The 12,185-nt window shown below is 36.9% G+C and overlaps 4 protein-coding genes across 5 annotated transcripts; 2 read left to right on the forward strand and 2 right to left on the reverse strand.

Annotated features, from left to right (window-relative positions):
* The first annotated feature begins 497 nt into the window (after positions 1 to 497).
* On the forward strand, positions 498 to 3,813 carry LOC105216857 (malate dehydrogenase, cytoplasmic). The gene is made up of 2 exons (XM_011191569.3): positions 498 to 658; positions 2,712 to 3,813. Exons 1-2 carry the CDS (start codon positions 656 to 658, stop codon positions 3,708 to 3,710), a joined length of 1,002 nt encoding a protein of 333 aa, XP_011189871.1. The 5' UTR covers positions 498 to 655; the 3' UTR covers positions 3,711 to 3,813.
* Positions 3,727 to 5,610, reverse strand: LOC105216858 (ubiquitin thioesterase otubain-like). Its single transcript, XM_011191571.3, has 3 exons — positions 5,432 to 5,610; positions 5,001 to 5,300; positions 3,727 to 4,945 (listed from the first exon to the last, which is right to left on the reverse strand). The coding sequence occupies exons 1-3, from the start codon at positions 5,507 to 5,509 to the stop codon at positions 4,538 to 4,540; spliced, it is 786 nt and encodes a 261-aa protein (XP_011189873.1). The 5' UTR covers positions 5,510 to 5,610; the 3' UTR covers positions 3,727 to 4,537.
* A 252-nt stretch (positions 5,611 to 5,862) lies between these two features.
* LOC105216859 (REPTOR-binding partner) lies at positions 5,863 to 6,960 on the forward strand. The gene is made up of 4 exons (XM_011191572.3): positions 5,863 to 6,048; positions 6,379 to 6,460; positions 6,528 to 6,649; positions 6,720 to 6,960. Exons 1-4 carry the CDS (start codon positions 6,004 to 6,006, stop codon positions 6,819 to 6,821), a joined length of 351 nt encoding a protein of 116 aa, XP_011189874.1. The 5' UTR covers positions 5,863 to 6,003; the 3' UTR covers positions 6,822 to 6,960.
* A 477-nt stretch (positions 6,961 to 7,437) lies between these two features.
* Positions 7,438 to 10,407, reverse strand: LOC105216860 (titin). Of its 2 annotated transcripts, none has more exons than XM_011191574.3 (2): positions 10,042 to 10,407; positions 7,438 to 9,948 (listed from the first exon to the last, which is right to left on the reverse strand). In XM_011191574.3, exons 1-2 carry the CDS (start codon positions 10,060 to 10,062, stop codon positions 7,576 to 7,578), a joined length of 2,394 nt encoding a protein of 797 aa, XP_011189876.2. In that variant the 5' UTR covers positions 10,063 to 10,407; the 3' UTR covers positions 7,438 to 7,575. The 2 variants fall into 2 exon arrangements, with proteins under 2 accessions (XP_011189876.2, XP_011189875.2); XM_011191573.3 differs by having other exon boundaries at positions 7,438 to 9,951; positions 10,042 to 10,405.
* Between the last annotated feature and the right edge of the window lie 1,778 nt (positions 10,408 to 12,185).

Genomic DNA, 12,185 nt, shown 5'->3' on the forward strand with positions numbered 1-12,185 from the left:
GCTACATGTTCTTTCACTTAGGACAGCCTCACTGTACGTCTCCGAAAGCAGTCGATGACCCTCAGCCGCACTTTTCTTGGAATTAAAAAAGAAAAGCAAAATTTCCCGCAAATGTCGAGAATTCGGCTCAAAAAGTGACATTTTCAGTTGAGAATAAATTTGGAAGGCAAACAGATCTCTACAAATATTTTGATTTAATCGACCAGTGCTTGACCCTAGAGACATCTATTGGAAAACGGCGGAAGCAAAGTTGTAGACTTAATATATGTGAATAATACAAGTAACTGATATTTTGAGAATGTACTTATATTGTAAGATAATGAACTTGTTTTTAATTCAAATAAAGAATTCAAAATTATTCTTCAAAATAAGAAATTAAACTAATTGTTGGTTAAACATCACACTTCTATAATGTACTGACCTTAAATAAAAACGCAACATTGTGCGCCTCGTGCAACCCTGTAGTTCGCCATCGTCATTCCAAGCAAAATATGAATTTTGACATTTCAGCTGATTATTCTCCATTTCTCCATCCATTCGAGTGGTACAAAGTGAAAAATATCTTTAAAATTCTTCATCCTACTGAATTTTAATATTCATTTGATTTATTTTTAATCTCTTGTTTTCGCACACGTTTTTAAGGAACTAAGGAAAAATGGTAAGTTTGACAGCATATAAACATTTTTGGAATAAGTAATAAGTAAATGTACTTAAAATCATAAGCCCTTCCACTTTTCAACAATTGTGTTTTATGTAAGAAAAATTGTATCAGCCACATAGTAAATACTTTCTAACATTCATTTGACCTTTTCTCTATGTATTGAAGTGAACATAAATAATGCAAATGGAACGGTATTAAACTGAATATAGAATATATCTGCCAAATCCAGTACGTCAGCAAAAATAAACTCGAAATATTCGGTTCGTTTTGCTTTAAGGGGACTTTGCTTTAAGTGGACACACTTGATTGCAAACACATACTGCTGGCAAAATAGCGTATCCAACAACAAAAAGCAACGTTTCCGTTTGTACTAGTTGTGCGTAATAGCACAAATACAAGAATTTACATATAAATTGTATGAGATGAGGCAGTTTAATTGAGCAAAAAAGATGACCTTGAAGTCTTATCTATTTGCGCTTTCGATTAGGAATACACAGCGAACCGGCCGGTAACTACATACATAAATTGAAAATGTATGTATACGCGTAGTTATTGGTCTATTAATTTGTTATATGCCATAAAATATGCTTATCAAGGGGAAAGATCATGTAATGGTATATTGTTAATTATATAACAATTGATTGATTGAAGCACAACCTTTTCTATGCCATATTTCTATATTATAATTCATCTCAATAAACGGATAACATTATTATGGCCATCAGCAACTGCTGCAAATAAGTAGATTCGTGCCTGTGGCTCTAGACTTGTGCACACATTAATTTCTAGTTTGCGATAACATTTAAAATAATGCTAGCCACATATAAAATAGAGCATTTGTGAACTTGTTTACTACTTTTTAGATTAATCTTTGGAAGAATTTGCATACATACATATATGCTTGAAATAAAATGTATTAATATTTCATAGAAAACAAGTTATAAACTAATGCACACTATTTCGTAAAGCAATTGTTATTGCACGAATACGTGCCACGGGGGCTCGTCTGTTTGACATTAGTTTTGTTGTCAGGCCAAGTGATGTTTTATAAATAAATATTTTTGTTTTTGATTATTTGATCAAACTACACACATACATATATGTAAATTTATTAGATTTGTACTTTTTGAACTTATCATACAAAGTTCAGTGTTGATAATGATATTTATATGATTATATTATTTTTACAAGTAGCTTATTTCCGATTTAAAAATGTAAAATAAAAAACCAAGAAAGTGTTTTACTGTGACCAGCTACATTATTCACAATTTCAATGTAAACTATTTACATATATATAGAGATACAATTAAATAGCCATTATGGGTCTATACTGTTTTCAATTGAGTGGCCATTATGGATCTATACTAAATTAAGTTTGTATGTTGAAGTGTGTGACTATCATCAAGGACATACACAATCGATAAAATGAGAGCAAATACATTGAATGGCATATAAAGCTACATACGTTACATTGCAATAATAGTTGCGGAAGGTAATGTGATAAACAAATGCCTCTTCATTTTCTTGGCACCACAACAATAGCTGCCTTTGTAAAGCCAACAGGTGTGTTGGTTTAATTGCAAACTATATAAAATAAATAAAAAACTACTTTTTATAAAAGCATTATTGTTTTTATTGAAGGCAAATGATGCGTATGTCAGCTGTGTCAAAACAGCACCTGAGTGGGAATGTGGCTATTAATAGCATTAGGTTTATTAGCATGTTTATCACGCCACCATCGCTTTTGCTAACATATTTCATATCTATAATTAGCAAGTTGTTGATGTAGCAACGGTTGAAGAAAAGGCTTCAGATTGTATGGTGAAAAATATTTAAGGGAATCGTTGAGAATTTTCAAATATTTTTCCTTTATTTGTGAATGCAGATATATTTCAAGACCATAAACAACAAATTCACAACAATTACATATAATGCCTCTTCATACATCCCATTATATTGTCTGTCTTTCTATGCATAACAAAAATGCATTATAAGACGTGTATACCTAATAAATAAATTTAATTTCACCGTTTTTCCTACTTATTTCCAGGCTGAGCCAATTCGTGTTGTTGTCACTGGCGCTGCCGGTCAGATCGCCTACTCCTTGCTGTATATGATTGCACGAGGCGAGGTGTTCGGCAAGGATCAACCCTTAGTTTTGCATTTACTCGATATTCCACCAATGATGGGTGTACTAGAGGGTGTTGTTATGGAGTTGGCTGATTGCGCACTGCCACTCTTGCGTCAAGTTATCCCCACCGCAGATCCCGCTGTTGGTTTTAAGGATGTGTCCGCTGCCTTTTTGGTCGGCGCAATGCCACGCAAAGAAGGTATGGAACGTAAGGATCTCTTATCCGCCAATGTGAAAATCTTTAAGGCACAAGGTCAAGCTATTGACCAGCATGCACGCAAGGATATTAAGGTTTTGGTTGTTGGTAACCCAGCCAATACCAATGCATTGGTATGCTCGCACTATGCTCCCTCAATTCCACGTGAGAATTTCACAGCCATGACCCGTTTGGATCAGAATCGTGCCACCGCACAGATCGCCGCTAAATTAGGCGTGCCAATTAGTGCCGTTAAAAATGTTGTAATCTGGGGTAACCACTCGTCCACACAATTCCCCGACCCTAGCAATGGTATTGTTGATGTTGACGGTAGCTCCAAGCGCGTTTGGGATGCTGTCAACGATGCTGCCTTCTTACAAGGTAACTTTGTAGAGACCGTACAGAAGCGTGGTGCCGCTGTTATTGCCGCGCGTAAAATGTCATCAGCCATGTCGGCGGCTAAGGCTGCCTGTGATCATATGCACGATTGGTGGCACGGTACTGCTGCCGGCCAGTTCGTCTCTATGGGTGTAGTTTCAGATGGTAGCTACGGTGCTCCCAAGGATGTTGTTTTCTCATTCCCAGTAGAGATCAGCAATGGTAAATGGAAGATTGTACAAGGTTTGCAATTGGATGACTTTGCCAAATCAAAGCTTGCCATCACTGGCAAGGAACTGGAAGAGGAGAAAGGCGAAGCGATGGCTGTTTGTTCTTCGGATTGACTAGTTAAATCTGATGCTAAGTTGTAAAGCGCACGCTGCATGTTCAATTATAACTTCTTATATATATATGTATATGTACGTATAACTGTAGCACAGTGCTAATCACACAAAAACAAAAAACCATGTAATAAGTAATAAAAGTGTTTCAACGAAAGACGTGTCCAATATAATGGAAATTGGTTCATTAGTTCATTATTAAAGCAGAATTTAAGAGTAAAGCAATGGATAAACATACGTATGTACGTGCATACTGAGATTGTTCATTTTAGTGCAAAAGATTAAAATAAATAAGAGAATTTATTGTATAATTTGTATGTACTTTGGAGAAGCATGTAACTAACTAATAAAAATCGTTATTTGTTTATATTATAAACTTGTATAATCTACTACAAAGAAGTAGAATAAAAATTCATACAAATAAAAATCGAGTTTTTTTTTAATTGCAATTAAAACACAAATTATAATATTATTTTAAGAACATTTAGTTTTTATTTGATTTTTAGGAAAATATTAATTTAATGAGTAATTATTGCGTTTTTTGTAGATAATTTACTCCATAATGAAATTTTACAAATTTCGAATATTAATGACTTCAATGTATGTATTTATAAATCCAAAATATAACTGTTATACGGCTCTAATAGTCAGTTGAAAATTATTTAGACCATGCTAATGTATGCAATGAAATAGGAAATCTATACAAGCTGCTAAATACAACCAGCGCCACAAGTGAAATACATACATTTAACACATTTTCAGCAAATTAGAAAAGTAGCAGGCAGCTTGGCTCCTTGCTTTGATGCATTGATATCTTACAAGTTTAAGTTTTAATTGGGATATAGAATGTCATAGTGACCCGGTCGATAAATTAGAAAAACCTTTGCCGAACTACCTTCAGGGAAGTCGTGCGCCTTCACATGTGTGTCTCCACGATCCATATATTCTACGCGCACGCCTACACCTAAAGCGGTACAGAGCGCTATAATATGTATATGGTCGGATTCTTTATACATTGGCTCCACCTCCTGATGACGAAATTCCTCAATTGTAAAATTGCCTTCTATGAAATGCTGATAGAAATCAGCCTCTTCTTGTAATTTTCCTGAAGTCAGTAAGCGCAAATAAACAACCACATAATCAGAGTAACCCTGTTCATTGAACACCTTATGCAGCTCGTCGCATACTTGATCTGTGGAACCACTTGCCGGGTCAACACGTTTAACAACTTCCATAAACTGTAATAAAATGTAAATTATTTGCTGTTATATTTGTCAAAAAACCTATACTTACAGTATCATGAAAGTCCTCTAGCGTGAAACTAGGGAATCCCAACTGCACTAGCTTATCTTTCGATTTCTCCGCCAAATCTTTGAAACGTTGATATTCATCTTTGTTGGATATTAAATGCTCTAGGTAAGCATAAGCGAATGCACGAAAAAAACAATTACCGTCAGGTCTGGTACGTCGTAAAAACTTATATTTGCCGGCAAGATCTTGAATTTTTGATGTGAAAACTTCATCACCAAGATACTCAGCATTAAGGCAAGTTATGGGCAGTTGTTCACTTACCAATGGTGTCGAATCACTTATCTGTGTGGGTCAAAACAAATTGTTATGTGCTATTTGTCGTTTTTGTTAAGTGTAGACCTGACGACCGTTCTTTGTCATCACCACCAACAAACAAACCGTCTGTATAATTTATGTCATACTTGTACACATACCTCTTTTTCAATATCTCGCTGTTGCTGAATAATCAATTCATCACGATTAGTGCTATCATTTTGTTCTATTTTTTCCATTTTTTATGAAATAAGCAAATTTTGTTTTTAAAATCAATAAGAACACAAGAACAAAACACCAGTATACGCGGCCCAAATCTATTGTGAATTGCCGCTAAGAACGGTATTTGGACATTCATGTTGCCACACTATATATTCTTAATACTAATATTGATTAATTATAAGATTAGACTATATATAAGATAAGAGATAAGACTATTGTTTTTAATAATCATAAAATATCTACTGTATATACTCTTTCAATTATATTTTATCTGTTCAGCACAAAAATTACTTATTCGAATAATTGTTAATCAAGTGTAACTGCAACGTTGTGTATTTTGGCGACATCTGCAGTTATTTTTATTAGTTTCTCACATAGATTTGGCAATCATACACAATCAGAACACAAAGAAAACAAACAACTTCTCGTAATAGCAGTGTAAATAGTAATATATTTATATTTTCTAATTAAAAATAATAATTCACTCCGGAGTGTTTACAATAAGAATATTATGGATTGTGACGAAATGCAGGTCATAGAAGAGCCAAATCTTTCTGTGAGTAACACTTTTTAATTATAGTGGGTGCTGAGGAGTTCAAGGTCGTTACACAGCTTTACTGCGTAATTGCTGTATTTTGAGTAAACAAAAACCATTTTGTAATAAATGTATTAAAATTTGTAATATACAAATATGCCTTAACAATAAAATGTCTCAACTGGCATACTACGCAATAGATTGGCTGTACTTTTAAATCTTATTAGTATAACATAGCTTCGCTTCTCGAGAACAAAAGATTCAACCCTTAAAGTTCCTTTATTAAAAAAATGCTTAGATGGCGTATTATCTCCCTTAAGATTGAATTGACTTTATGTTTAATATTTCCAGGAACGCAAAGAGACAGGGAAAAGGGGGCGCAAACCTGGACGAAAAGCTTCAACCGAAAAAGTTGATATACGTGCCAAATTAGGTTTGTAAATTAATTAGAGTAAATTTTGATTCGAATAAAAGTAATGTAAGAATTCATTAAATTGCAGAGCGCAGTCGTCAAAGTGCAAGGGAATGTCGCGCACGTAAGAAATTACGATACCAGTATTTGGAAGAGCTAGTGGCGGATAGAGAAAAGGCAGTGATAGCTTTACGAGAAGAACTGGAGCGAGTAGGTCAATACAAACTACTAGTCATTTTGAATAATCAAATTTATTTTAAAACGTGTTATTGTTTTGTAGTACAAAAAATGGAGCACAGAACTTAGTGAAGGTAACATACCCGATGGCTTTCAACAATTACTAGAAGAAGCAGGAGTTTTAAAACAAGAACAAGTGATGTGAAACTAAATACCTCGATACGTCGTTTTTAACTGTTTTTTAGTTTTGTTTTTGTTTAATATAAAGTTTTTAGGTTTTAATTAGTTGAGATTGCTAAGATGTCATTAACTATTTTTTATGGAATTAAAAATTATAAAAAAGATTCGTAGCGTTTCTATATCTTTCAAAACTTACACAGAAATTTCAGGAAATTATATAAATGTGAACTGTAATATATTATTTAAAAAGGAAAAAATCATTATGACATCGGAATTCCTTTACCAATTTTAATTTGCATTATGCTCCCTACCCTTAGAGGTTCATTATGTTCCGTACTTGCAAAAGAAGCAAGAGCTTCGTAGTTTCTACTTCCATGTCGCAGAAGTGATAATTCTCATAAGAGGCTGTATGTACCCATTTCGAACATATACCTCTTGGCACTGTACATGGTGCCAAGAATATCTTAATTTGGTTTGACTGTGTCTATTGAAGCTGTGAGAAATTAGTGAATGGACTTACTATTTTCGCAAGCTGTCTTCTCTATCTATCTTTCTACTACCTGTTGGAATATAGATATTGCATCAATTGCTTCTTCCGTTCACCAAAAGTCCGTTATTGATAAATTAAATATTAAATCAAATTTCAAATGCATATAAAGATTTTATCTTATAACTGTAAATTGTATAAAAGTTTGTTACAAATATTGGCTTAAATCAATTTTGCGCGTTATGTCTGCTCAGTCTTACTAACCATGTTTTTCATTTAATTTCTGCCATATTCAGGGTCCACCACTCGGCACTGCCGCTCGTAGAGCAGGCAGTGAGAAGCCGAGTGGCTGTTGAAACGGAATTGAATGAAATTGATAAACCTGCACTGGCAAGGCGATGGGTTGAAGACGCGCTAGCATGCGGAAGCTATGCGTGCTGGCCTGAGCTTGCATGTCATTGGTGCTTGATGGCGCGCCTAATGTGGAGCTGCCATCTGCTGACGTCGCGCCATCGTCTACATGTATTCGGAATGGCAGTGACGTTGGTTCAAAATGTGCTACAACCGGTTTGTTTTCCGAGGCAGATGATTCGAGATCCGAAGGCGCTGCCGGTGTTGGTTGTTTAAACCCGAAATTATTAGCTGTGGGTGTGGGCACTAAACGCATCGCTTGCGATTTATTATCGGAAGAGGATTGTTCAAGATCCGTTGGCGTTGCGCTGGTGGTGATTTTATAACCGAAGTTCTGCACTTGCTGATGCAGTAGTTCGGCGCGTATTGCTGCAGCAGCTGCAGGTGTATGTGCTTTTGCTAATACTGCCTTAGCGCCATTTGCTATATGCCTAGGTTGTTGTTGCTGTAACCTAGCATAGTTGGCTTTTTGATTGGTGGGATACCCAGAGAGGTCATGATGATGCTCATGGTGCTCAAAATGTTGGTGTTCCTCGAAATCGTGTTTCTCCTCATGCTGCTCGTGCTGCTCTTCTTTGTGCTCGTGCTCGTGATGCTCAAACTTGTATGGCTCATGATGCTCGTGTGGTGTGTGTATAAAAATGGGCACTTTCTTTTCCACTTCCACCTTATAGGGTACTGGTATCTTCTTCTCCACTTCGACTCTATAAGGTACGTGCACTTTCTTCTCCACTGGATATGGCACCGGCTTCTCGATGTGCACGGGTACTTTGACTTCGACTGGATATGGTATGTGTTTAATCACCGGAAATGGTTTCGGTACATGCACCACCTTTTCAACAATTTTCTCTACCGGAAATGGCTTAGGTATGTGTATGATTTTCTCGACGATTTTTTCCACAGGCACATGAATCTTCTTCTCCACGATTTTCTCGATCACTTTCTCGACTGGATACGGTTTGGGTACATGCACAACTTTCTCGACAATTTTTTCAACCGGATATGGTACCTTCTTCTCAACCACTTTTTCAACAATCTTCTCAACCGGATATGGTACTTTCTTTTCGATAATTTTTTCAACAGGGTACGGTTTGGGCACATGTACAATCTTTTCTACCGGCACATGCACAATTTTCTCGACGATTTTCTCAACCGGATATGGTACCTTCTTCTCAACCACCTTTTCAATAATCTTCTCAACCGGATATGGTACTTTTTTCTCAATAATTTTCTCAACAGGATACGGTTGTGGTACATGTACCATCTTTTCTACTGGTACATGCACGATTTTCTCCACTATTTTCTCGACCGGATAAGGTACCTTCTTCTCAACCACCTTTTCAATAATCTTCTCAACCGGATATGGTACTTTTTTCTCAATAATTTTCTCCACCGGATAGGGTTTGGGTACATGCACCAGTTTTTCGACTATCTTCTCTACAGGCACATGCACAATCTTTTCGACCGGATATGGTTCTGGTACTTTTTTAATGATTTCCTTCACATGATTATGATGATGGTGGTGATGATGATGCTTCACCTTAATCTTCTCCACATGGTGATGCTCCTCCTCCTCGTGTTGTATTTCATGCTCATGATGCTCCGTGCTACTCATTTCTGGTTCCTCGTGCGGCTCCTCTGGCGGCTTTAGAAAAGCATGCGTAGCATAGTTATCCGTTGAGGCCTGCGATAGCGGTTCGTTTTGCGTATGCGCGGTAGACGATTTAAGTCCTAACTTAGCTCCATGTCCAGGCGAAGACGCAAAGGCAGGTTTTGGCGCAGATTCCTGCTCTTGTGCAGGCTCCACAATATGCTCATGCGTCTCCTCGTAGGTGTGGAAGGATTTGCTATCATCCTCCACAGCATTTTGCTGGCGATGATGGTGGCTATTGCTTCTTGTATTTGTGGTTAACGGTTTCTTCTTCTTCTGTTGCTGTGCCGTGTTAACCAAATGCACGATGTGTCGTATTTTCTTAGCGCCACGCTTATCACGTGTCATGCCTGCGGTCGTCCTGCTGCCTTTCGGCGGTCTCGCTTGCACTTCAACGCGTTTCGATTCATCCGCATGCAAATCTGCTACGCTGCCGCTCGGCTCCTGTGTGTCGCGTTCGGCATAGTTGTATTGATGTATCGCGTATTCGTGCACCTCATCGCGTGGCAGGCGGCGCGTGGTCCTTTTAGCTTGGCTGCTCGCGAAGTAGCAAAGGAAAAAGAGCAAAAGCAGCGGAAGTCGAAGTCGATGCTGTCGGTGCTGCTGCTGTGGGGAAAAATAGAGAAAAGAAGAAGGGAGAATGGGTAAGGGCTTTAAAGGCTTTCTATACAAGATCTGTGCAACGAGTGTAGTTACAATTGAGGGCTGCGTGTCCATGTTATCCTTGCGGGTGTTTGCTTTATGTGTGTGTGTGTGGGTGTTTAATCCAAACGAATGGCGCGTTTTCAGTTCCCGACTGTTGCACACATATGCATGTGTGTTTATTTTGAAAAATAATCCACTTTGCACGACAATGCACTTGACGCCTTGCCGCCGATATACAAACTGTTTGACGTGTTGCACATCAATTCGTTATTTATAACCAGCGTTGGTTATTGCGCTTTCGTTGCGATTGCGCATAAAAGTAGAACGATTAATTCCCTGCAACACCTAAAAGGCTTATATGCATGTGTGGGTGTGTGTGTATGTATGTATTTACACCGCGCTAAGCACGCACTTCGCGCTAGCGTAACTTAAAAATTCGTATGCTATGTATGTATGTGTGTTTGTATTGTATATGTATATATAAAAAGTTTGAGTTAAGCTCAAGTGCAAGGCAATTGCTGTAGTCTGCAGTGTTCGATTTAGCGCCAAATGCATTTACGCATACAAACACACTGGAATCGGCTTCTATAACCAACCATAATACTCGTATATATATACATATGTATATATATAAGCACATGCAACTTCATATTTGCGATTTTTCGTTTTTTTCGTGTGGCATTTTCGATAAATTTCAAGTTGTAACGTTGCACATGCGCATGCGCTTTTCTTGCATAAAAACACACAAATACAAAAACATAAAATATACTAGTAATTATATAAGTGAATATGCATTGTATCGTGTGTTAAGTCATACTGAAAAACATTTCAACGTTTATCGAAACTGTTTTTACATAACATCGGCTTTTGTTTTGCTACAAATACACTTACATATAAACACACACACACATACATACAAACATACATAAATCTATATATAAGCACATGTGTTTGTGCGCGCATACTCGTACTAAAAACCTATCGCGTGTCTATCAACAGCCAGGCACCTAACGCTTGGTTGCATCCTCATCGATACACTTCCTCAACTTGGTTGGCTCCCCCAAATCATTTCCCACTTGCAGGCTTGCTACACACGCACTTCGTTATATGTATTTATCACAACTTTTCGCGGCTAATACTTAAAAATTAGCACAAAACTATTATAGCTTTTGTTTTGCTGTTGAAAATATTACTTTCGCTCACGCTTATTTGCGGATCTTCTTTCCGTTTCATAAGTTTCGGCATGTTCTTCCTGTAATGAAACAACAAAAAGTAAATGAAATTAAGAAAAATATGCAAAAATGTCCGCTCCATATTGCACATATCCCAATTTTAAGCAATTAGCCGTTTTCTTCATTTTGTTAAGTAGGCGAAAAATTGTTTCGTTTTATTATCGTGCTTATAACTTTTATATGTATATATAAATATATTATACATTGTGTGTAGAATCATATAGTAATTATTTCCATTTTTTAAGCTTGGCTTAATACTTAACTTGGTTTAAATCTTGCCAACCGACCGTTGGGTTTTCGTGCGCTTTGGACGAGTTTTACGAGACAATAAGCATTCAGCGGACTGCCGTGGGAACTAAAACGTGTAATCCAATATTCGAAAAGTAGGTATAGTTAAAGAATTTCATTATTTTTCCTTGATATGGCTTGAACATGAACCTCATGGACCGAATTTCCATCTATGAATCGCTGCTGAATTGCGACAAAATCGATACATACACAAAAGTGGTTCAGTACCGAAGACATCAAGCGAAAACAGTCGTAGTAAAATCACGAAAAACAGACGCTAACGATGACCAAGCAAGGATCGACCGTCAGGAAGGTTTTGCTATATGTTTGGTGAATTGAGCAGAGAATAATTTATTTTGAACTACTCCCATACGGCCAAACATAATTCGAACCTGTACAGTCAATGAATTAGACTGTCAGTAAAAAGGAATTGGCCAATAGGCGAAGAATTATATTCCATTAGGACAAAGTCATAGTACTCTTGTCGTTCTTCTGCAGTCACTCTATAATCCGGACCTGGCACCAGGTGATTACTACCTGTCTATGACGAATAAAGTTGCTTGTGAAAAATTTGCCTCAAAAGAAACATATAAAAACTGTTCTAGGAACGAGAGTTGCATTATGACATTATCTTCAAAATCTCGACAAGTTGTAGAAAAAATCTTAACAAGTTGT

Source organism: Zeugodacus cucurbitae, chromosome 3 (assembly GCF_028554725.1).
Source record: "Zeugodacus cucurbitae isolate PBARC_wt_2022May chromosome 3, idZeuCucr1.2, whole genome shotgun sequence".
Lineage (NCBI taxonomy): Eukaryota > Metazoa > Arthropoda > Insecta > Diptera > Tephritidae > Zeugodacus > Zeugodacus cucurbitae.